The 24,522-nt window shown below is 61.8% G+C and overlaps 1 protein-coding gene across 4 annotated transcripts in view; it reads right to left on the reverse strand.

The window, feature by feature from the left end:
* Window positions 1–3,163: 3,163 nt before the first annotated feature.
* The window catches only part of STAT3 (signal transducer and activator of transcription 3), a 33,662-nt gene continuing 12,303 nt past the window's right edge, over window positions 3,164–24,522 (reverse strand). The window contains exons 1-24 of one of the 4 annotated variants that reach the window (XM_039516944.1): window positions 23,052–23,161; window positions 18,514–18,659; window positions 17,350–17,494; window positions 15,675–15,773; window positions 14,957–15,052; window positions 14,765–14,846; window positions 14,016–14,110; window positions 13,106–13,257; window positions 12,440–12,598; window positions 12,205–12,297; window positions 11,203–11,262; window positions 10,816–10,845; window positions 10,608–10,701; window positions 10,462–10,509; window positions 9,979–10,062; window positions 9,415–9,513; window positions 8,685–8,820; window positions 8,173–8,225; window positions 7,996–8,090; window positions 6,976–7,115; window positions 6,290–6,505; window positions 6,009–6,051; window positions 5,496–5,608; window positions 3,164–5,249 (exon numbers count right to left, since the gene is read on the reverse strand). In XM_039516944.1, the coding sequence (XP_039372878.1) occupies window positions 5,194–5,249; window positions 5,496–5,608; window positions 6,009–6,051; window positions 6,290–6,505; window positions 6,976–7,115; window positions 7,996–8,090; window positions 8,173–8,225; window positions 8,685–8,820; window positions 9,415–9,513; window positions 9,979–10,062; window positions 10,462–10,509; window positions 10,608–10,701; window positions 10,816–10,845; window positions 11,203–11,262; window positions 12,205–12,297; window positions 12,440–12,598; window positions 13,106–13,257; window positions 14,016–14,110; window positions 14,765–14,846; window positions 14,957–15,052; window positions 15,675–15,773; window positions 17,350–17,494; window positions 18,514–18,641 (2,316 nt within the window). In that variant the 5' untranslated portion in view covers window positions 18,642–18,659; window positions 23,052–23,161 and the 3' untranslated portion in view covers window positions 3,164–5,193. Of the gene's footprint in view, window positions 5,250–5,495; window positions 5,609–6,004; window positions 6,052–6,289; window positions 6,506–6,975; window positions 7,116–7,995; window positions 8,091–8,172; window positions 8,226–8,684; window positions 8,821–9,414; window positions 9,514–9,978; window positions 10,063–10,461; window positions 10,510–10,607; window positions 10,702–10,815; window positions 10,846–11,202; window positions 11,263–12,204; window positions 12,298–12,439; window positions 12,599–13,105; window positions 13,258–14,015; window positions 14,111–14,764; window positions 14,847–14,956; window positions 15,053–15,674; window positions 15,774–17,349; window positions 17,495–18,513; window positions 18,660–23,051; window positions 23,162–24,522 lie in introns of those variants that run through there. The other 3 variants (XM_039516943.1, XM_039516942.1, XM_039516945.1) reach the window with 3 other exon arrangements.

Here is a 24,522-nt window from a genome sequence, read left to right on the forward strand (position 1 = left end):
CTCGTGCCAGGCCTGAGCCAGGTGGGTGCTGGGGGCAGGGCAGGGTCCCGGTCCAGCTCGCGTCCCCTGGCTCCACTGGCAGAGCTGCCCCTCTCTGGGCGTGGGGGACGTAGCCCAGCCCAGCCTCACCCCATAGCAGCCATGTTGGTTTCTTTATCAATATTGGCGCCTGGCCTCGTTCCTGGCCCACACCCCACCATGTTTGGTCACAGCCCCCTGCCCATCCTCCCCTGACGCGACTATTAGCCCAGCGTGCCCCAGCCCCAAAAGCCAGGCAGGGGGTTGAAAAGCCAGGGGGCAACCCAGGGGCAACCCCCGTTCTGGGTGGGGAATGCTGGGCAGCAGGCTGGGGAGGGACAAGCAGGGGTCTCCCACCCCCCCCATGGGCTCATCCCTCCCCCCATGTTGGCCCCTGGGTGACGCCCCCCGTCCTTGTGGCAGCAGGGGAGGGGGGATTCCCTTCTCGTGCCAGCCACTGCTGGTGGCTCTCAAGCCTTTTTCTCATGACCGACCAGCTAATAAAGCGGATGGTTTTTAAAGCCAGGCTCTGCGTCACGCCCAGGCTGCTCCAGGCAGGAGCTCAGGGGTGTCCATCCGCCCCCAGCAGCACAGGGCTGTGCCGGGGGAGCTTGTTCTTAGCTGGCCCCCTGCGAGCAGCCTGCTCAGCACCCCCCGGCCCTGCGCCAGCAGCTGAGCCCAGCCAACGTGTGGCTGTGCTGTGCTGGGCGGGGGGGGGGGGGGGCTGGGGCGTGAGCGAAAGGGGCAGCGCCGGGGTCCCCAATGGACCGGCCCAAGAGCATGCAGGGAGGCCAGGGCAGCGCTGGGCCAGGCCCATGCACCCAGCGTCCTTTGCACCTGGGCTCCCGGCCCAGCCCCCCACCCTGGCCAACGGGGAGGGAGTGAAATTGGGGCCTGCAGGGGCTGGGGAAAGGAGCAGCCCCCGCCCGGCTTTGGGCCAAGCTCTAAAGCGAAGCAGCCTCAGCTCAGCCCCCCCCTCCGCCAGCAGAGCAGCTGGGCCCCTTCGCTCGGCTGCAGCTTTCTGGCTCGCCACGAGGTGGCAGCACAACACAGCACTAGGGCCCTGCTCCTGCTGGCGGGCACCCAGGGGTGCAGCAGGGACCAGCCCTAGGAGAGCAGCTCCAGGCCCTGTACCCCCACTGCTCTCTCCCTCGCCCCCAGAACCCCCTTTTATACATGGGGACTCTGTCCTGGGGGGCCTTTATCCAGCCCCCTCCCCCACCAGCAAATCCAAGAGGTTCCCACCCCCCACCAGCTCCTCCGAGTAAGAAAAGAACCTGGCCCCCAGCCCTGTGCTCGGTCCGGTGACTGCTGCAGGCATGAGCAAGGGGAGGCTATAACCCGTAATACACACCTGGGCCAGCAGGTGGTGCTGGGGAGCTGCTGCACCCCCAGCCAGCCCTGGCCCCTGCCCAGGAAAGCAGGGGCAGGGCCCTGGCAGACCATGGAGACGGAACAAGCAGCCGTGGCAGGGGAGCAGCAAGGCACCCGCTCAGCTCGAGCCGACTGTAGCCGCCCAATGCTCTGAGCCCAGGGCTGCTCGGCCGTGGCCCAGCCCTGGGCAGGGAGCTGGCGGCGGGGCCCGTGGTGTCTGCAGAAGGGGATGTGCCCAGGGCAATAAAAGCCAATCCGAACAGCTTGTGCACAGCCCTGGGCACCCCCCTCTTCCTTGGGGAAGGGGCACTGGCCCTGCAGGCCTTGGGGCTCCCGCTCTGGCATGGCCATAGCCTTGCCTAGGCCCCAGCTTCTGGGCTGGGGGGACTAGTCATGGGACAGCTGGGTTCTTTTTCTGCCCAGTCTGGGGCTCGCACTGCAACGTTCCGGGCCCCAGCCCGGCGCCGGCTCCCTCCCAGGGCTGGTAGCAGCTGGCAGAGCACCCTGCCTGCTGAGCAAGGTACGAAAGGAACGGGTGGGTCCTACAGCAGCCCAGGCTGGGCTCTGGCTCCCTGGGGGCAGAGAGTTAGGAGCAGCCAGTGGCAGGTTGGAAATACACAGGTCTTGCTGGCTGCTGGGAAGGCCCACCAGGCAGCAGCCTCCACTCCTCTTCTGTTATTCAAGGAGCCAGGCCTGCCCAGGAACCCCAGCGTCAGCTTCAGTGGCCAGTTCTGCTATTTCTGTAGGGGGAGAAGCAGCCACGGGGGGAGGGGGGGGGGAAAAGAGAGAGAGAGGCTTCATTTGTCTTGGTGTTTAGCATGCAGCCCAACCAGCTGATCTAAGCCCAGGCCGCTGCGGCTGCCTTGTGGATAAGTGCAGAGCACCGCACACTGGAAAACAAGCCCAGCTCGAGATCCAGTCACGGGAGCCAAGTTAGCTGTTACCACGCCGAGCTCTTGGAGTCAGCGTGGAGAGTTCTCTGAAAACAGCCACTCAACGTGCAGCAGCAGCCAAAAAGGCGAATTATATTAGGAACCACGAGGCAAGGGCTAGAGAAGACAGAAGACATCATAATGCCTCTCTATAACTCCGCGGTACACCCAGAGCTTGGCTCCTGCGTGCAGATCTGGTCAACCCATCTCAGACACCTCCAAGGTATCTTTTTCTAAGGTACAGAGAAGGGCAACAAAAATGCTTCCGCATATGGACTAGCTTTGATCTGAGGAGACTGAAAAGATGGGGACTGTTCAGCTTGGAAAAGAAACAGCTACAGGGGATACGAGGTCTCTCAAATGACTGGGTGGAGAAAGTGTTATTTACCCCTTCACAGACCACAAGAACCAGGGGTCAGGCACTGAAATTAGCAGCAGCAGGTTTCAAAACAGACAAAAGCAAGTACGCCAGGCAATGCCCCCTCCCCTGGGGAACTCTGCCAGGGCATGTTGTGAAGGCCACACCAATAACAGGGTTAAAAATGAACTAGATACATTCATGGAGGACACGACGGCCAAGGACACAAGCCCATGCTCCGGGTGTCCCCACCGCCTGTTTACCAGAAGCCGGGACTGGCTGACAGGAAGGATCACTCGATAACGTTACTCTGTTCTGGTAATTCCCTTTGAAGCAGCGGGCACTGGGCTCTGCCAGCAGCCAGGGTACTGGGCTGGATGGACCATTGCTCTGACCCAGTCTGGCCGTTCTTGCCCCTGGGTTTTGCATTTAACCCGACCCTCTGAGCGACGGCTTCGAGATTAATCCAGCTGGAGCGCAGTCGCTTTAGCACCTTTATTTAGGAGAAAGTTAAAGCCTGTAAATACAGCAATAAAATATACAAAAAATAAAATCTTTACAGTATTGAGCGTCACTAGGGGCCGTACAGGCCGGAGGCGGCTGATGACGGAGAAGCAGAGAGGCAGGCGGGGAGGTGATGGTGGAAGGAGGCAGCTGTCGTGTTAAGCAATAAACCCGGGTCAGCAAACAGCCTTCACCGAGGTCTGCACTCCAGGGCCAGTTCGGTGAGCGTGAGCCCCCGCAGTGCACTAGTGCAGAGCACTAGCCCCGTGCGAAGGCTGCCCGTGGTGTAGGGCCTGGAGCAGCAGCTCAGAAGAGGCGCTTGCTGCCGCCCCAGCATGGGGCTTCTCCAGGCTTCTGGGTTAAGAAAAGGAAACACCCACGGGTGTCTAGACGCCTGGGTTTAGACCACACTGTAAAATGCAGATGGCTCTTGCTCTGCACCCCCGCGCCCCTCACCCACCAGCAGCACATGCTGATTCAATACTGGGATCCATTCAGCCTGAGAAATGCAAAGCCCGGCACTTGGTTACTCTATTTGGTTACGTACAGCGTAGGACTGTGTGTAATGGCTTCATACGGTCGCCCTGACTCACTGCAGGGCGACCCAGGCTCCGTGGTGGAGATCCACCTTCTCTGACCCACAACACTTTGCTGGCCATTTGGCACGTTTCCGGCAGAGGCTGGGAGAGTCGTTGCTTTCCTCCTGCAGCCCTCACCCCACACAGCTGGCTGGGAGGTGGCTGCTGACTCTCCTAGGCCATCCAGCCTGCTAGCTTATCGCTGAAAAAACCACCTCAGACTGAAACGAAAGGCAAAGCCCCCCAGGTTTGTCTGGCGCCTGCCGCTGTGTTTCGCTCTCAGCCCGACGGGTCTGCGGGGTTTAAACTCTGGCTGGAGAGCGCCATGGACACTGTGTTTGATTCAGGGCCCTGAAGGGCCCAGCAGCTGGGGCAGGGATGGGGGGCAGTCGGGTTACACCAGAGAGCGGATCGGTAACCCAGGGCACCCCACTGTCACTGCAGGGACCACCTGGAGGAAGGACCCAGCTGCGTGGGATCAGAGAGCCTGGGGACGGTGACAGTGCGTGGATCTGGTGTGCCAGGGAGAGAACTATTGTCTTGCTCCCTGGAGATGGCCCCCCGCAGCCCCCGCACACAGGGCAGGCCCGTTTCCAGGGGGCTTGCCTGGAGCGGGAGGCGGGCGCCTGGCTTGCTCGTCGCCCATGCTGGGTGTAGCCTGAGCCCCGGCAGACGGGCAGGGAGCTGAACCGCGCCATTCGCATCTGACTCCAGCTCAGGGGCCAGCACAGCCACTCCCCACGTTGGAGACAGATCGGTTGGGCCACCTGTTACCCCAGCCCCGGGGCTGACGGCCCATCCAGCCCAGCCTCCAGCCTTTCCTGGAGGCCAGGACCAAGTGCCTCCCGCGAGGCACAACCACTCTGGGATAACCTGCCTGTAGGGGGAAGTCGCTTGACAGCCCCTTCGTTCGACGCCAGCAGGTGCCCGAGGCAGATCAGCCCGGCGCGTTCTCCGCACTCCTCGCCCCTACGCTGACTAGCTAAAGCTCTTGGTGTTAGGACTGCTGGGTTCCAAGGCTCCTTTCCCGGCTGCCTCAAAGAAACGGCCTGTTCGTTGAAATCCTCGTGGGGATTTGGATGTTAGCGCAGGGACGAGCTGGGAAAAGGGCGTCTGGAAAGCGCTTCGCACGGATGGAGGCGGCAATCAGATGCTAACAGGCACTTGATCGAGCAGAAAACGTTTGTTATGGAAGGAAATAGAAAAAAGGTTCCCTCCCCTCAGCCCCCTGACCCCACCTCCGAGCGCCGGCTGGGTGCTCCGGTTAGACGGCCGAGAGCTGATCGGGACCCCCAGGCCAATGTCTCTCCCCAGGGAGCAGCCCGGGGACGCTCTGGGGCACGGAGCGGACACATGACCTAGCAGGACGAGGGAATGACGGAGCCGGGGAAGCGAGAGTTGTCGAGACGCGGAGCCGGGCGCGTGGCCCTCACATGGGCGAGGCAGCACACTCCGGAGTCAGCTCCATGTCGAAGGTCAGAGACTCTGCAGGGAAACAGGGACAGGGGGCCAGTCAGATGGGGGAGCCCCCAGAGCCGGCTGGACACAACATGCCTCTCCCAGCTGGGAGGCACTAGGCTGGGAAGGGTCTAAGGGGAGCCTGGGCTCTCAGAGGGGGCTGGCGCCAGCCCCGGAGTCCCCTGCCGGCTCTAAGTGATCAGAGGCCCCAGGTCCTGGGGCACTGAGGGCCCCGGGTTTCTATGTCCAGGGGGCCAGGCCCTGCCCACTTACCAAACTGGCCTCCTGCGCTGGCCTCCGCTCCCTCGCTGTTATTGCCAAACTGCATGAGCGAGTCCAGCGTGCGCGGGGACATGGGCAGGTCGATGGTGTTGCTGCAGGTTGTTCTGTAGCGGGAGGGGGTGGGAGACAGCACAAGAGAAGCCATGAGAGGCCAAGAGCCATGTCCGTCACTGCGGCAGCGTCGGACGGAGCTGGGCCTGTGTGGGAGGGGGGCTCTGACACAGGAAGGATGGTGCCCTGGGATCAATGCCCAGCTCTGCGCCCACTTCCTGGGTGACCCTGTGCCTTTGGGTCCCACTTCTCCCAAATGGGGAGAACCCCCCTTGCCCCTACTCCCCGTGGGGCTGAGCCGGCGAGTCTCTCAGCTCCTTGGGATGGGGCGTCTCCGTGCGCGTCTGCGCAGAACCCAGCAGGGCCAGATCTTGGGCTCGCTGCGCCCGAGTCTGGCTCGTCTGCTGTGCAGCGCAACCCTGCACTCAGACACCTTCCTCAGAGAACACTTACGGGGTGACGCAGATGAACTTGGTCTTCAGGTACGGCGCAGTGCCTGTGGGGAGAAGAGCCGGTGAGCTGAATGCCGTCTGTCCCAGTCCAGTCGGCCCTGCTATGGGGATACCCAGCCAGCCACAGACAGGCCGGCTTCTCTACCCACGAGCAGGCAGGGAGGCGGCTCCCTGCCATTGTGACACTGGTCGTTACCGGCTGCCGGATCTCCCCCACGCTCCCTCTCTGCAGAGCTCCCGCCAGCCACTGGACAGAGACAGCCGGGGAGGAATGTCAACGACTACCTGAGTCCGTAGCTTCGGGGTGCTCCTGGCTCTCCGGGCGACAGTATTTCCCAAAGGCCTCCTCCTTGGGGATGTCGGGGTACAGGTAGACCAGGGGGGAGACCAGGATGTTGGTGGCATCCATGATTTTGTAGCCCATGATGATCTCCGCGAACGACATGCTGTTGAGCTGCTGCTTGGTGTAGGGCTCCACAGACTGGATCTGGGTTTTCCCTGGAGGAGGAGGCAGCGTTTCAGGTGGGCCCGTTCCCGGCTCACTGGGGAAACGCCCCACAGAACGACCAGGAACAGAGACAGCCCACCCAGCCGTTGCTAGCCGCAGCGGAGCAGCTGCGTAAGAACAGAGGCAGGTTCTGGGCATGGCCGCATGGAGCCCGGGGATCCAGGTTCCGGGGAGGTGCAGAACACCCCAGTTCCTGGCAGCACCAGGGGCTGGTTGCTACGGTCCCACAGCTCATGTGACCGGTCGGGGGGAGGGAGGGGCAGTGTTTAGAGTGTTGGCTGGGGACTCCCAAAGTGGGGTTCAAGCCCCCCGTGACCCTGGCCGACTCTGCTGGGTGGCAGAGTCGATTGCAGGGCAGGGCAAGGACACGCTACGATCACAAGCTCCTTGCTCCACGCGACTCCCCCCGGCTCGGCGACCGGCCCCGTCCGGACACACGCCCCGCCCGCAGGGCACGTACCGCTGATGTCCTTCTCCACCCAGGTGAAGGTGATGCCCCCCTCCTTGCTGCTCTCGCTGAACCGCAGCAGGAAGGTGCCTGGCGGCTTGGTGCTCAGGATGGCCCGCTCCCGCTCCTTGCTGATGAATCCCATGATGTACCTGGCAGAGGGGAGACAGCGCTGAGCCACACGGCGACCGGCTCCATCCCCACCTCCCTCCCCCACCTCCAGAGCCCCGCGGCCGCACGCCGGGGCCCACGGGTTATTGGCAGAAGGGATCCCTCGCCCTGCTGCTGCGGGCAGTTGCTAGGCGTGGTCCCAGTGGGCCTGAGGACGATCTGAAGCGACTGGGAGAGGAAGTTTCTCCAGGGGCTGATTTGCCCCTGGGCGTTGGCTGAGGCAGATCCATTGAGCACAGCATGGTTCTTCCTGCTAGTTGTCACCATGCAGCCAATGCCACGGCTGGGAGGGAAGGAGGAGGTGGTGGTCCAGCCCCCATGTGTATCCTCAGAACCTGCTGCCAGTTTGATACACCAGGGCTAACAGGCCGGCTCACATGTCCTGAGGGCCCGACGGCGACGGCAAAGCTTCCTAGCGCTCAGTCCACAAAGGACCAGCCGAGCCCCCAGCCTGACTGGCACCGCGCAGGCCCGAGATCCCACCCGGCTCCAGCATCCAGCCCACAGCGTGGAGCGGAGCTAGGGCACGTTTCAGGAAGAGACCCCAGTCCTGGTTCAAAGCCTGCACCGCGGCCCTAGCTCAGCTGTTCCCAGGGCTAATGCCCCCCCCCCCAGTAAAGCGTGCGCCCCCCATTTCTAAACTGCATCAGCTCCTGAAACAAAGTTCAGTAACCGCAAAGGGTCCCAGCGTGGCTCAGAGCCCAGGGGAGCTCACAGGGGCTGGCATTAGGGAAAACGCCCCAGGCTTCGGGAGTCATGGACCCCCACCCCAGCCCCCACAGCTCCTGTCTCTGCCCCTCCATCCCCTGGCCCAGGCCCCTGCCCAGCTGCAGGGTCCCAGGGCTTGTGGCCACGGCTCACCCTTCGTTCCACAGCGCCAGGATGTATTTCTTCACGAGGTCGATGATGTTGTCCAGCCAGACCCAGAAGGAAAACCCTTTGCCGGCCATGTTTTCCTGCGGAGGAGAGAGAGATGCCAGGTCAGCGCGGGCCGGGGAGGGCAGCATGGAGCAGGGCGCACCGCGGGGCAGCTCTCACCTTGCAGAACTTGGCCCACGTGATCTGGCAGCCAGAGTAGTTGACGCCTGGCCCTAGGGTGGGGACAGAGCAGGTCGTTAGCACTGGAGAGATTTCCTTAACGAATGGCATTTCCATGGGTTCATGGACGGAGCCCAACCACAGAGCCCCACACGCCGCAGGGGATCCCGCGGCAGGTGCTGCTGCCACCACACTCCCGGCTAGCGAGTCAGGCCGGGAACAAACTCCGCCTCTGCCTTCGGCCTGCGTCACTTGGCACGGACCCTGCCATGCCACTCGAGAGCCCCAGACAGGGCTCACCGGGGCCCAGGCCTCCTGCCGAGTTTCACCCCCCCACACCAACACCCAGCTCGCCCCGGCTGGAAGGACGCCGGCCACAAGCCTCTTTCTCTCTCTCGCCCTCGCTGCCTGGGTCCCGAAGCATTGGTACCAGGCTCCCCTGGCCCAGGGACAGAGCCCACAGCCGCCTGCCTAAGGGGTTTAGAAGCCGCGGGCAGGGCAGGGCAGGTTACCTAGGAGTTTCTCGGCCAGCGTGGTCAGCTGTTCGATGCTGAGACCCCGCTTGGTGGTGGAGGAGAACTGCCAGCTCAGAACCTCGGCCACCTGGTCCCACGTGCCGATCGGGGGCTTGGTGAAGAAGTTCACGTTCTGTGGGAGGAAACAAAACCTCCCTGTGGGTGACGCAGACAGAGGCCGGGAAACACACCAGCTTGTAGCCATCAGCCCCAAGGGGGACGCTGCCCAGCCCGAGCCCCCAGCCCCTTCGACAGGTACCGTGGGCGAAGGCCTGCCGTCCCCTGGGCACTGCTTCTGCCACCTGCCACCAATTGCCTCTTGCCATGACTCAGTTTCCCCTCGTCTGGGTGGCTGGGAAGCTCTCGGAGGCAGGGACTGTCTCACTGTCTACGTGCAGCACCAGGGCCCCCGATCCCAGATCATCGCAGTCCCAGTTACAGGGGTTCCTGCGGCTCCAGCCCCCAGGCTGCGGCCTGCGACCACGCGACAGACCAGCGCAGACTCAGGCAGGCCAGCCGTGCCCCACGCCCGCTCAAAGCGCTGCCGACGTGCGGCGCACAGACTCGGGTTCGGTGGGTGTTTCACACGAGTCTGACCCGGAGCCGTCAGGCCCAGGCAGCTCAGCGACGGGCGCTCTCAGGGTAGCCCCTCAGGGGCCCCCACCGAATCTCTTCCACCCAGGGGCCACGCGGCGGCCGGGCTCTGCTGGGCCGGCCGCACACGTACCTTGGGGTTGTTTGTCAGCATGTTGTACCACAGGATGGACGCCCAGGCGTTGGGCATCTGGCAGATGTTGGAGATGACCACGACGGGCAGCGAGTGGGTCTAGAGAGATGAGACACGGTTGTTTCCTTAGGCCCCTCTGCACCCCCCCTGCCTGCCCCGGCCCCATCTCCTGGCCCAGTCGTCTGGCTGTGCCCTGCCATGGGTCCCGATGCGAGCGCAGTCTCGTCTCTCGCGCGCTCTCCCTGCTCAAGCCGGCCGCCCCCTCTGCCATGAGCGGCTTCTCCCAGTGCTAAGGCCACAGCAGGGTCCTGGCTCCCTTCGTCCATCTCCTCCTGGGAGCCTTGCGAAGGCCAGCGATCAAGGAGCGAGACGGTGCTCTGCCTAACGCTCTGCGTTCCCGCAGGAGGGGCCTTTTCTCCCACAGGCCTGGACAAGCCATCGGAGAAGTGGGCCCTTTCTCTGAGGGGGAAGCCGGCAGCACCCTCCCAGCTGGGCTAGGCGACCCTCTACTGCTCCCGCCGGGTGCAGGAAGCTCCACCCGGCAACGATTCCCACAGGACTCACCTCCAGGTCGATCTTCAGGCCCTGGTGATAGACCTCGGTCTCGAAGGTGATGAGGTGCAGCTCCTCCGTGACGATCAGGGAGGCCTGGGAGGGCGACAGGGCGTTCAGAGGACGCCGGCTTCCCCCGCACCCCTGCAGGCCTGGCGGCCGACAGACCAGGTGCTGCTCTGGGTCACAGAGCCGCATGGGCGCCAGTGGGCTGGCAGCCGGGCACAGCGAGGCCAGCAGCAGCCTGTTCACCCCAGACAGCCTGCGGGTACTCGGGCGTGACCCCTTTTGCAGCCCACTGGGGTGTGGCTTTGCCTCCCTGCAGAACGCGGCGCACAAAACCTTCCCTACGGACGGTCTGGAGAAGAGAACTCCAGGGAGCTCTGGAGGGGGGCCTGGGGGGAGCCCTCCCAGCCCAGAGGGAGGGGACCAGAGGAGTCTATCAGGGCCCCCAAGGCCACCTCTCCGGCCACGCGCGCAGGCTCGGACACTCACGTCGCAGTTGGCTCTGCCCCCGTTGCCGCACCTCTGCTCCCGCAGCGTCTGCAAAGAGAAGAGACAAGCTAAAGCCCAGGCCAGCCGCTGGGCCGGGCCCCCAGACCCCCGGGCCGGGCCCCCAGACCCCCGGGCCAGCCACCCACCAGGTGCTTGAACTCCGCCGACAGGCTGCCGTTGTTCGACTCCTCCATGTTCATGACCTTAGTGTTCGTCCCCAGGATGTTAAACTTCCGGGACCTGGAGGGGGGAGAAGGATGGTTAGGACCCCCCAGAGCCCAGCAACAGCGCAGGGGGCAGGACGACAGGCGCATCGGGGGACGGAGAAAGACGAGACGCGTTGGCTCCACTTACCCCCGGAGCGCGGCAACGTCCCCAGAGTCCCTGCAGAGGAGAGAGAGGCGCAGAGTTGGTTCGCGCCGGAGTGGAGGGCACGTCCCATTCACACACCCCCACCCAGGTGGGCACCGCAGCTCCCAAGGGGCCCTGACTCGGTGCGGACGGCTCATGTGCACTCTGACCCCAGCACCCCAAGGGCACCCGAAGGAGGACCACGTGCAGTGGGTGTGAAAGCCTCCCCTGTGCCCAGGGCACCGCTTCACCAGCACGAGCGAGGGCTCCGTGGGGGTCTCGGCACAGGAGCGGATTCCCCCAGGAGAGGCTGGTGCCTGGGCAGAGCCCATGGCCTCCGCTTGCCCCTGCGTTCAGCGACTCCATCCCGGCCCAGAGCGCGACACTCACTTGTCAATGCAGACTTTAATCTTCAGCTGGTAGTTCAGCTCAGGGAACTTGACGAGTAACCTGTGGGAAGGTAGCAGGCGTTTCAGCATGAGCCGTTCGGACACCAGAGCAGCCTTCGCTGGTGGCAATGAGCCGAGATCCCGGGAGAATCGCAGGAGGTTTACGCACCACTTAGAGCGGCAGAGCCGTGCGCACTTCCCTGGCCACACCGCTGCGCACAGCGTGCGGTGCAGCTGGGGCAGTGCCGTGCCCATGAAGGCTCCTTGGCAAAGGCCCAGGGATGTCCCTGTTTCTAGGAGATCAGAACCCCATTCCCAGGGCACCTGCCCTCGCAGCTGCTGTCGAGCGTGCTGGGAGCTGCGGGTGCTCCGAGGATCCGGCTGTTAGCACCCACTGCCCCCTGGCTCCCCCATGCTCTCAGCTGGGGGTCTGACCAGGGAAGGGACTGGTCCCAGGCCACGCGGCAGAACTGGGATCAGTACTCGGGAGCCCCCGGCCCTCCCCACTCTACACCAGCTGCTGGAGGACACCACCGCACTGGGGCCTTTGCCTCCAAACCCAGGGGCTGGGGTCATGCTGCTCTTGCTGCCAAGCGTTGCAATGTTCCGGAGCAGAAAGGTGCCGTGCGGGAGAGGCTGGGCTGGAGGAGACCGGCCATACTGGGAACGTGGCGACAGGAGCCAGGCACGTCGGCCGGCAGAGGCACCACTTCCCAAGAGATCGGTCGAGGCAGAAATGCCACCAGGAGCCTCCCGCCAGCCCCTGCTGCAGGGGCAGAGGAACAAGAACCCGCAGGGTCTCTGGGAACAGAGCAGCTGGGGCTGCGCCACCGCCCAGGGCCGGCCACTCGGGCCGGATTCCCCGCCCTGGCAGCACGGACGTTCTCCAACCAAACCAAGGAGCGAAAGGACCCTCCGGACGCACACTAACAGCGGCCAGGCCTTTGGCCCCCCCACCTCGACAGCGGCCCTTGAGCTTCCCCCAGCACAAGCCCAGACTCACCTGACTTTGGTGGTGAACTGCACGCCGGTTTTGATGACCAGGGGGCGATCCGGGTGCATGGGCATGCAGGGCTGCCTCTCCACCACGAAGGCGCTGCGGGACGAGAGCACATGGAGCGTCATGCTCAGACACCCCCCCGCTGCCAGCCTCACCCCTGCGATAGCTGCTCCCAGACGCGCACAGGCTCAGCGGGAGCCGCTCTTTGTCCTCGTGACCCGGGAAGCGCCCACGGTACCTTTTCATTAGATTCCTGAACAGCTCCACGATCCTCTCCTCCAACATGGGCCGGTGCTGGACGATCGGGTCTCCTTTGTAAGAGACTTTCTGCTGCAGCTCCTCTAGCTTCTTGATCTGCTGCCGTGTCTGCAGCTGGGACTCTGCGAGGGACGTGATCCTAGGAGGGGGGAAGCCGCGTTAGCGAGCTGAGAGCACCTCTCACTAGTTCAGCCCATTACCGTCCTGCGCACCAGCAATCTGCCGCCAGCAGAGGGGAGACTCCTGGCTCCCTGCTTGGTACCTTTCCCCGCAGGCGGCAGGAGAACGCTGGAGGCACATACAAGTTTTGCAAAGGAGAACTCTGTAAATTGCTCAGTAGCGGCCTGGGCAGAGCCCCGAGTCTCACAGCCACCTTGCAAGATCCCACTGGCCAGGACGAATGATTTGATTTGACACGCAAACCAACCACCATTAATTCTTCCGGCAGCCAGGCGAGCTGGTACAGGGCACGTCTGGGCTGGGGAAACACTGGGGACTGTTCGGCCAGGCGGGAGGAGGGTCCCAGGACAGATCCGTTCCTGGTGGTTTGAATGAAAGCCCTGCTTGGGATCCGAGCAGCACCCAGCCAGCTCTCAGTCGGGAGCACTAATGGGGACAGGCTATTGAGGGGCTCACAGGTTCTCACCAATTTTCCAGGCGATCCAGGCAGATATTGGGAGGGCCCCCGATACAGGCGATTTGCTGCCTTCTCTTCCAGTCAGCCAGCTCCTCGTCTGCCAGCGTCTTCTGCACATACTCCATGGCTGACAGCAGCCCGGCCAGTTCGCTCACAATCCCCTAATCAAGGGAACAAGACAGTCAGGTATCGCCGGATCCCTCCGGTCCCTGCAAGTTCTAGATCCCTTAGACGGGAGGGCCCCTGCAAAGCACCTGCAGCTCTGCCGGCACCAGTGGCTTCTACAGCGGCTCTGTGCACGTGTTCTGTTCTAGCCAGTCCTTATACCAAGCCCCTCACCGTGGTATCTGAGCGCCCCGACACTGAGTTTAGGGACAGATGTTCAAGTGCTCAGTGCCCAGAGGTGGGGCCAGATTGCCCAGCTCAGCTCCCAACCTGCCAAGCTCCATTGTGGCCATGGGTCATGGTGCCTACATGTGAGCAGAGCCCTTCTGGGGGTGAGGGGGGGTGTCGCGGGCTGCTCTCCGCACACGGGACGCACCACGAACACACAGTGGCTGGGAAGGGGATTTGTTCAGCCACTGCACACCCCTGGGTGGGGGCTTTTTGCTTTCAAACAGAATCAGCAGAAGTCAGGGCTGGGTAGGTCTGAAAGCGCCTGCACCGGGTTAGCGAGATCACACAAAATACGTCTGACGTGTGCGCACGGACAGGACGGGAGCGTCCTGCTACGCAGCTCAGCTGCCCTTCGGCACGAGGCCACTTGCTGAAAGAGGCAGGACCTGCCTCCGGTCTTTTCTACTGGTGCTTAAGAAAAGACAAGGCCGGTTTGGCGCCCGAGAGGGACCCGCCCGGGCGCTTTGACAAGCGAGGGCATGTGGGGGAGGGGAGGCCGAGCCGGGGGCAGAGAGCACGTTACTCTGCGCATTTGGTCCAGCGCGGTCAGCATCTGTTCCAGCTGCTGCATCTTTTGCCGCGTCACGGACTGATTGTTTCCGTTCAAATCCTGCATATCTGGGTGGGGAGAAGAGCGAGTTACTCACCCAACGCACGCGCCCCAACGTCCCCCCAGCTCCCTGCTCCAACTCTAGGGGCGCTGGGGGGGGGGGGCTGCCGCACCCCCGGCTCGAAGTGGTTTCCATCATGTGCAGGGTTTACAGTTCAGTTCAATAGCTTTCAGCACCCCCCCAAATTGTTCCTGCACCCCCGTCCGGCCCCCAACACAGGAGCAGCAGACCACCCCCGACCTCTCACGCGTTCATCCTCACACCCCTGGTCAGCACCAGCGCCCCAGGCAGCGGGGACCCCGAAGCCCAGACAGCGACCGTCACGCTGGGCCAGGATCCCCACTGCATGCGGGGGCTCAGAGCACGATCGTCACACCAGGCTGGGCCGGCCTGAGGCGCAGAGCGCGAGCCCCACGGCCCCCGCCCGAGGCGCACAGACTGAGCGACTGTCCCAAGTCACAGGGAGCCTGTGGCTGAGCCAGGAATAGAACTGGGGTCTCCCGCGTTGCAGGCCGGTGCCCTGTCCTCGTCCTCACCGGGAGGAATGCCACGCCGGCTAAGTGCCAGGGCCACTCTCGGCGCTGGGCAGCGATGGCTCAGACTGGCCTCGCCAGAGCACACCTCCCAGCACGTTCCCCTCCAGACAGGCTTCTCCCTTTACCTCCTTGGCTTTTCAGCGTCTTGTAGTTGAAGTCGAAGTCGTCCTGGAGATTCTCCACCACCTTCATCTTTTGCTCCAGATCCTGCAAGGCCAGGGGTGGGGGGTCATTTAGGGGCAGAGGCTCAAACGCACTCAGCAGGGCCAGGGGTGGGGATCCCCAGGGCTGGTCCCGGGGCAGCTAGGCTGACCTACCTGCACCCGCTTCCTCACGTCCTGTAGATGCTGCTCCAGCATCTGCTGCTTCTCCGTCACCACGGCGGCCGTGGGGTGTGACGCCTGCCCCCCTTGCTGCGCAGGGGAAACAAGATGGGCGTTTAGGAGAGTCGGATCAAAGACCCTGCAGAAATACCGTGTGCCCGCGGGGGAGCCGCTTGCGCTGCTAGGGAGCTCCTGGAACGGCCGGGCAGCTCGGGCACTCTGGCCTCTTGGCTCAGGGCTTTGCAAGCAGATTTGCCTCCCCACCAGGAATCAAACCAGCAGCATCGAGTGCCGGGATTGTGGCTGGAGGCCCCGACACTTAGCAGATGCCCCCACCTCCGCCCTGCCGCTCTCTGCCACCCAGCGTGACAAGCTGATGTGACAAGGAGAGAAGATAGGTGGATGCACGGAGGGGGGTGGGGGGGGAGGAACAGTGACCCAGGGCCCTACCTAGCAAACAAGCGACAGCAGCCAAAGGCCCTTCGTTGGCGTCCTGCACTGCTGGAAACTCGCCGCTTTCCACGCACGCTGAACTAACATGGCCCCCGCCCTGACGGATCCTGCAAACGGCCCCTCAAATCCCACAGGGCACCGCCTACACCCCGCTTCTGCCCGAAGGGTGCATAGGCCTGTTCTACATCAGGGTGGGGGGGAGCGTCCGGCCGGGAACCGCCTCAGCGAAGAGCTGGAGCCCCCGCACCCCCTCTCTCACCTGGGCCGCGGTTGCAGCTGTCTGGAGCAAGCGAGATTCTTCCCAGAGACACCGAGCCACAATCCGGGCAATTTCCATTGGCTTCTCCAGGTACCTGCTCTATATGCATTGTCGGAGAGGGGGACAGGAGAAAAACAGAACATCCAGCCAACGTTGAGCAGCTGATGCCAATGACAGATTGCCCAGCCTAGGGCACAGGCCGAGCGTTTCAGAGCCGGTCGGGGAATGGCTGAGGGGTTTAACAGGAGCTGGGAATCCCAGCCTGCTAGGCTGAGGTTTTCTCCCTCAAAACAAACCTGCCTAAACCATAGAGTGGATTCATCTAGTTTTGCAGAGTCCAGCATGAGCTGCCGGTGCCCCCCCGGACACAGACGATCCATAAGTGCGTTTTACAAGCAGTTAGGAGAACCTGCCAAGCCCCCCCAGTGCCTCAGTTTCCCCAGGAAGTGACCTGATGTGATGGAGTAAGGACTGTCTGTGTGGGGGATGGGAGAGCCAGGGAGGACTTTAGGTGAGGGACAGGACCTGAGCCTGTAACCTGAGCTAGGCAGGGGGGAGGGGTGCCAGCACCTTTGCCCGGGAAGCTGGACAAGGAAGGGGCCGGCTGGAGGGAGTTCAGTTCAGTTTCGGTTTGGGGCTGGGTGGTTGGAATTCAGGGAATCCCAAGCTGGGGACTAAGCTTCCTGAACCCCAGAAGGACTCGATTGAGGGGTCCTGGCTGTGCCCACAAGCTCTGCTGTAGCCTGTGCTCCTGTTGTCCAATAAACCTTCTGTCTTACTGGCTGGCTGAGAGTCCCAGAGTCCCAGGAAGAGGGGTGCAGAGCCAGACTCCCCCACACTCCGTGACACCTGGTCACAGAGGGAATAATTGTCAGAGTTGGGACTAGAACCCAGGAGTCCTGGTCCCCAATCTCAGAAGGCCTGGGGCGTGGCCCCAGCTCTGCTGGCCCCCTGGCCGGCTCGAACACAGCACGGAGGGGCCCAAGGGCTGTCAGACAGGAGAGCCAGGTCGCTGGGAGGCAGGAGGGTGACCAGTATAGCTACACCGGTGCAAACCCTCGTGTGGACAGTTCTACTGCGATACAGGGGCCACGACGGGGCGTCTGACCCCGCAACCGCCAGGAAAGGGTTAACGAGGTGCTACCCGTACACATCGGCAATAGGCTTGGAGGGAGGTGTAAAGGGGTGAAGCTGGGGGCTGGCTGGGAGGGGGTGCTGAGCTCTGACTCGGAGACAGGCCTGGCTGGGGTCAGGCGCTGACCCGAGACGCTGTCTTGCTGCCAGAGCCCCGAGGGATGGGACTGCTGCTTCGGCGTGGCTACCTGTGACCCGCCCGTTGCTGCCGAGCGAGACGCCCTGCCTGAAGGGGCGACAGCCCCATGCAAAGGGCCCAGCAGTGGTTCGTTGTGTGGCTACATGGTGCAGCTAGACAGGGCCTAAGGGTGAGTCGAGCCCATAAGTTTCAGGGGGCCTGAGGTCAGGGAAGCACTCAGAGCACCCTTGGCAGCTGGTCGGGCCGAGAACCCCGCTGCGTCTGAGCACGGGAGATGCCGCCGCGTAGGAGAGCGGTGCTAGGTTAGGAGGCTGAGCCCCTCCCTGCCACCCGTGCTACTGACTCCAGAGGCTCTTTGTGGGACCCCCAGATCTGTAGCCCCCCCAGCTGCACGGCACCCACCTGCAGGAACTGTTTGATCCTGCGCAGGTTGTGCTGGTAGAGGACGTTGGATTCCTGCAGGAAGCGGCTGTACTGCTGATCGATCTCCCCCAGCAGGTTGTGGAACACCAGCGTGGCGTGGGACTCCTTGCTGGCAGCGTACGCCCTGCCGGGGAGGGACGGCAGAGAGGTGGGATTGAAATAACCCCACAGCACAGACGCAAGGAGGTGGGTAGGAACCAGCACCGGCCCCACTCTGCTCACCCCACCCTTAGCCCAGGATGACTCCATCGGCTGCATGGGAGCGACTCCCATGAGCACAGCGAGGGCAGGACCAGGCTCCCTGCTGGGACATGACCCCCCGGCGAGGGCCCCCTAAGAAAGCCCCAGTGAGAGCAAGAGGCGCCGGCTGCATGCTTGAGTCGAGTGCTGCAGAAACCTGCTCATCCGTGCGTGCAGGCCCGACTCACTCATGCAGGCAGCCACGCATGCAAATTCTACGCAGCCATTTTTAGGCTGCCACTGACAGCTTGGCCTGAGCCAGTCTCTGCGAGCTCAGTACGTGCTCTGCATCGGTACCCTCCACCTCCCGCCACAGAGTCTTCAAGAGCCAGCGCCCAATCCTGGACCCGCTTGCAATGTGTAATGTCAAATCCCCCATTAAACGTGCTCCTGTCCGTCTCCAGCACCGTGCACCTGGCTGCCCTACCTGCCCGCAGGTGTGACACACACCAAACGTTCACCACCTTGGCGGCATCAGGTCAGCCAGTGCCGCAGGCGAGAGAGGGGCGGGAAAGTGCTTGTGTTTGCAAATCCCTCCCCCGGCTCCAGCTCTAGGAGAGACACTCAGCAAGGGTCAGATTCACCCTGTGCACCAGGGCCAGGCGGCCTGAAACCCACCGGGGGCGACTTCAATGGCACCTAGCCCTGGTATCGGCCCCGGGCCCGGGGAGAGCACCAGCCGGACAGCCACAGCAGGCCAGCTCCATTTGGCAACAGCAGCCCAAGTGCAGGAGGTTTGGAACAGAGGAATTGCCAGGCCAGGCGCCCCCAGTCTCCCGCCTCCAGCTGCTGCAGTTACGGGATCGTCGTCCCTAGGTAAGTCCCATGTGCTGGAGGCTGGCTCATGCCCTGGAGCAGGCAGGCAGACACCCCAACTGCCACCGGCATGGCACGAGGACTTACCAGTCCTGGCTTTCGATCCAGGGGGCCAGGAACTGCCTGAGCTCCATGGGGAAGCTGTCGCTATAGAGCTGATGCAGCTGCTCCAGGTACCGCGTGTCCAGCTGCTGCAGCTGATTCCATTGCGCCATCTCGGCCGACTCTGGAACCTGGCAACACACAGAGAACCACATCAGAGCTGCAGGGGGCACATCTTAGTTCACCGGGGAAGGACTCCTGTGGGGCATCTGCCGCACGCTCGGACCCACACGGTGGAGGATGCTCCATGGGAGTGACTAGTGATTGTCATCACAGGCATGTGGGGAGGGTCCCAGTTAGATTTTACCACCACCACCACCACTCCCCACTTTGCCAGGCTCCTCGCCCATCGGGTGGGCCGCCTGGAAGGGTGGCATCTCCCGTACTTGATCTGAGCCCAAAGCTCAGGTTTCTTTAAGGCTGATGGAAATCCCCTCGGCCACTTCTGAATTCAGCAGAAAGAACAGACCTGGTCTTCCCCATTTTCAGAAATGTTCCGGTCTTTGTTATCACCCCTCCCCCCACAGGAGACAAAAATAACTCCCCCGAAATGCCACAGAGCAGCCTGCACTGAGCGCCTCCCCCACGCATGGGGGAATTGCCAGAAGTGTTTCTATGAATCCTGTGCATGCCTCAGTTTCCCCACTTTGCATTGCTGGGGGGAGATGATGTCTGCTCTCAGGGCAGACTAACAGACTTTGCTGTCTGCCCAGAATGAGTCATTTTGAAATGGGCTGAAACTGACCCAGATCAGCAAGGGGCCCAGAGAACCAAGGACTCATGGCTCCCACTCTCAGCAAGGAAGCGGAGCAAAGACCCCAGGTGGAGAACAAAGGACGGGGGGGGGGGGATAAGCCTGGGCTCTGGAAGAAGCAGGAGCCCTCGCACCTGGCAGCTGACAGGAGCCTGAAGATACAGCTTGGCTGGTGAATTGCTCTGGGTGGAGCAGAACGGACTCTGCTTTACCCTCCATTTCTCTGAGCTAACCTAAGCCAACCGGACTGCAGCACTGCCAGTCCCCAGGTAACATTTGCAAACCAGGATTCCTGAGGTGTTGCTGCAAATACCCGCTGAGGCACCTGTGGGGCAGGAGTCTGCCTCAGGGGGCCTGCTGAGCAGAGCTCACAGGATGAAGCAGGGGGGCTGCAGCCCAGCGTGGCCTGTCCTGAAGGTAGAGGGCCCCCCCAGGGGTCTGGGGCACTGAGGGGGTTCTCCCAGAGCCTGATCAAAAGCAGGGGTGTAGCTCCGATCCTGTGGATCCGGGGCACCAGGACTAGCTGCTATGGGCCGGATAACAGGCTAGCGGGAACAGCCTGCTGGCTTCCCCGGATGCTCACAGAAAGGCTCCGTGCAAAACTCAGCAGGACAAGTTGAAGGAATGAAAGCTGGCCAGAGGTAGGACCAAGTGCTCTGACTAGGGGATTTAGAGACGCCTCCGGAATAATAGACAAACCCGATGACCCGAATCTCAGGCCTATCTTCTGACCCATCGGCCCGAGGGTACATCTGCAGCTGGAATGAGCTGCCAGAGTGAACAGATCTCCTGTCATAATTCACCCTGGTGCAGAGTCAGCCCATGCTCCCCTCTCACCCCTTCCTGCATAGGCCCATGCCGCCCCCCCTGCGCAGGAGCAAAATTCACCACAGGCATCACTCTCCAGTCCCTGGCGGCAGACACGCACCCGGCTAGTGTTCTCTCACCGAGAGCCTGGCTCTGGTCAGTGCTGAGGTTAGAAGGTCAACGAAGGCAAAGTGATGAGAAAAATCAAACGAGAGGTTAGGGCACATCTGCTGCCCCCCTCCTTTTTGCTGCCAGGACACAACTGCACCTCTGTGTCCACCCGCCCACTAGCACCAGGGAAGAGCATTAACAGGCGGCTCCCAGGCCTTTCGCTCTGCCCGCCTGCCCCTTTTCCAGCCTTCTCGTTAGCACAAGAGCTGTTTCTCTGGGCAGCTGGAGCATCCCCCCCCCGCACTACCCCCGAGTACGCTGGGCTGGCCAGAGAGCGACACCATTTCAGTTCATCAACACAGAAAGCAAAAGTACAAGTCTCCCGGGTGAGCCATTTCCTACACGCAATAGAACGGTTTTTGCCTTGGGCCAGAGCCAGGCACCTCTTGAGAAATCGCTGGTTTCAATAACAATCACTGGGTCGTACCCCAGCCACTGACACGGCCAGGATCCGGAAGCAGCCCCGTTCCACTCAGCTCGCGCTCGCCCTCAGAACGGGAAAGGTCACTGACTATTTCATACCTTCTACTTAGCTGGGGGTGGGGTGGAAGGAAGATCTTTTCTTTGGCGAGTGGCTAAGCACGGCCGTGGTAAATGTCTGTTTATTAAAGCATGAACAAGCCACAGGAAGCAGCGTAACCGCGACTCCTGCTGCTGAACGGCAGCCAGCCAGTTATCAGTGCTGATAACACAACAGAAGAGCACGCCTGCTCCCTTCGTAACACGACCCACAGCGTTTCCCCTACAGCTAAGGGCCCCTGCCGGGAACATCACGTCCCAGCTGCCACCAGACACAGGATCTGCCCAGACACCAACCCTGGCACAACAGAGTCGAACATGCTCCTCGGGGAGAGGACCAGGAGGCTGCAGGCAGACGCGGGAGTTCGCGTTTCCAGGACATGGAACAGAACGGCCGCAGCTTTCAGTTAGGAGCCTAGATAGGCAGTGGATCCCAGCTGACTTCCATGGACATGCAACGCTTCTGGGGAAAGCCATCCCCGTGTCAGGTGCCTCACTGTCAGCTCCCGGTTCAGCACAGCCCTTAAGCACGTGCTTGGCCCCGCCCCCCCGTGTCCAGGCGGTGGCTCGGCCCAGGACGACGCGCCTGGCCCCCCCCGTGTCCAGGCGGTGGCTCGGCCCAGGACGAGGCGCCTGGCCCCCCCCGTGTCCAGGCGGTGGCTCGGCCCAGGACGAGGCGCCTGGCCCCCCCCGTGTCCAGGCGGTGGCTCGGCCCAGGACGAGGCGCCTGGCCCCCCCCGTGTCCAGGCGGTGGCTCAGCCCAGGACGAGGCGCTTTGCTGAGCGGGGTGGGACCGCTCACCTTTCTGGGCGAGGCACATGCCTCAGGGACCCCTCGAGCTCCCGGTCAGCAAAGCTGCTCTTGGATTCCTACCTGCAGCTGACGGTCAGGATGGGCCACTGCACTGGAGCCAAGACCTGCACGGATTTGCACCCCATGCAGCCCCTCTATGTTCAGCATCGGAGGACAATACCCAGTGGCTCGGGCTTGGGATTCCCAGGACAAACTCTGCTCCTGCCACAGCCTTGGTGTATGCAAAGGAAGAGGGAACCCTGAACCACAGACCAAAACCACATCACTGGGGGATTGAAGAGACACGCTGGGCGGACAGTGGGTGTGTGTTGTCCTCAGGAAGATCCCGCCCCCCCCCCCGTAAACCCACCAGCGCCCCTCACGACATTACACGGCTTGTCGGCTTTCCCAGGACGTACGGTAACACCAGGGTGAACGACTCCTGGCGAGCAGAGCACCACCGTCTCCTCTTGCAACCTGAGGTGGCCACTGAGCACAAAGATGAGTAGTACAGAAACAAACACAGCTCAGAGCACGGATAATCCAGCTCCGTCTGTCGCAAGTGCTGAAGAATTTCAGGTTCTAACCCTCCCCATCCCCCTGCCTGCAAAGGTTTAATTCCCCCACCTGCCTCTGCGCTGGTGTTAGCCAAACTACCAAGACTCAGGCTCCTATTAAAGCCTCTGAGCGCAGGTTGGCCATGGAGAGGCTGAGAAGACAGGTCGGCACACAACACAATATCCACACAACCGGGACCCAACGGGGGAAACTCAGCCCTGGGCAGAGGGGCAGTTCCAGGGCCACACGCCAGGTTAGTGGGATTTCTGCGGTGCACAGGCCTGTGCACAGGGTGAGCTTCCCCCCAGCGGGAGCACACAGAACACCCCCGAAGCAATTCTGAAGAGCCACAGACATGCAGCCTAGCTCATGTGCTGCACCGCGCCCCTCAGAGCCAAACCCTGAGGCGAGATACCGACATTTAAATGGCCACGGCCCCGATTCAGCAAAGTACTTAACCACATGCCTAGCTATAAGCACACAAGCTGCTCAAAGTATTGGCTGAATCGGGACCCAAGCTCCTCCCATCTGATCTGTAGACTTCACACAGCTTCAGCGGGAGTCGTGCCTGCCTGAGGCTGTGGGATCAGGGAGCAGAAGGAATCCTTGGTTCAGAAGGCAGAGATCTGCAGCTGAGCCCTTTGCACCAACTAGTACTTGCACCCCACCCCTTGTCCCCCACCCCACCCACTCCCTCAGCACAATGCACAAGACTTCCCAGCACTTCAAAATGAGGCGTGAACCCACCAGGCAGAAGAGTCTGGCAGTGGAGCACTCGTCCATTCAGCTCCCACACTGCTCCCATTGCCATGCAAATCTCCCTAGAGCGAAGCCAACCCCAAACTATCCCCTGTGGGGAGATGTTTTTGGCAAGACCCGACTCTCTCCATGCAGCTCAGAACATTTCCAGTAGGCTCCCTACCTTCACCTGGAGCCGCCAGTTACGGGACTTCAGCAGGATGCCAACACACCCTGTCCCCAAACCAACTACCTTGATTCTCGACTCTGGTTTCCCTCCAGAACCAGAGCAAGGAATGAGCTACACTCGACTTACAGTAAGTGCGGGAGGCGGGGACTGCCAGGAACCACAGCAGAAACGAGGAAGAAATAACTCTTGGGTTTATTCCATGTGTGTCAATGGGAATCAAATGAAAACTAGCAGGGGAAACCGTGGCTTGTTCACCGGACAATCTGCAACTCTGTGAAAGTCTGAGCAAATTCAGTCCCCACTAAAGGTCAGCTGAGCACAACCAGCCGCCGCTAAAGTTCAGCTGAGTGAACCTCGTCAAGGGTAATTTTGCTTTTAAACCAGCGTGTCAGCCTGTGAAGCGTCGGGGTGAGATCTGAAAATCGCATGCTGTGTCGGTTCAGTATCTCAGGCCAGAAATGGGGGGGCGGGGAGAGACAGTGGCAGATGGGTTGGCACTGCAATAACTGGAGTTCAGTCTCCCTGTGACAGGCCAGGGGCAGAGCGATGAGCAATGCGGGGGTCACAGCCTGGAGAACGGGACCATTCCCTCACTCGCTGGGCTTACACTGTGGTAACCCGACTGACTTCCACGGGGTCACTCCCACTCTGTGCCAGAGGGCAGCCGGGTCCTACGGCTTCAGTGACAGTGAATAACTGCAGGGAAAGCCCAGGTAACCCCACATGAAACCAATCTGAGCAAATATTACAGGAGAAGCTGACAGTCGGGAAAGCCTGATTTTGGGGGTGGGTGGGTGAGAGGTTACAGGAAGCATCTGAGATCCCATCACATGCCCCGAGTCACTCCCTGCACTTGCCACCCTCCAAGAGTCACTGGAGTTAGAGATGGGGAACCCCCCCAGCAGTTCAGGGTGGATTTCTGCAAGCCCTTACGCTCAGAGCCCGCTGCGATGCCTGCAGGCGAAGGAGCAGCTCAGTGGGATGAGGAAGCACAAATCACACACATCAGACCAGAGAGAGAACAGCTGCTTTTCTCTGCTTCTGTTTTAGCAGCAGCCAAAGGCCTCAGTCTGAAGAAAGAGAAACTCACCAAAGCTGTAGTTTCACAGTAATCAGACTGTTTTCCCTCCTCTGCCTACTAGGGTGCGGGACCCTGCAGACAGTCATGTGCTGATTAGCAAAACTGCTGCACACTTGCAATGCTCAGCACCGCGGAGCCCAACGCGGGTCAAACAGCAGCATCCAGAGCATGAAGCTACTTGGGAAAGTTTACCCCTAGGTGACCTGCCCACAACCAGTCTGAGGCCTGATCCTTAAACAAGTAAAACAAAACAGCTGAACATTGTGCATGGTAATAAAACCCAAACTGAGTTCTTCCGCAGAACAGGAGTCTAGAGAGCACAGCACAGCAGCGCCGTTCCACATCTCTTACGCGCCTCTGCAGCTGGGGAAAGGCTCTGCAAAC

The sequence above is a fragment of the Mauremys reevesii genome, linkage group 27 (assembly GCF_016161935.1).
Source record: "Mauremys reevesii isolate NIE-2019 linkage group 27, ASM1616193v1, whole genome shotgun sequence".
In the NCBI taxonomy this organism is placed as follows: Eukaryota; Metazoa; Chordata; order Testudines; family Geoemydidae; genus Mauremys; species Mauremys reevesii.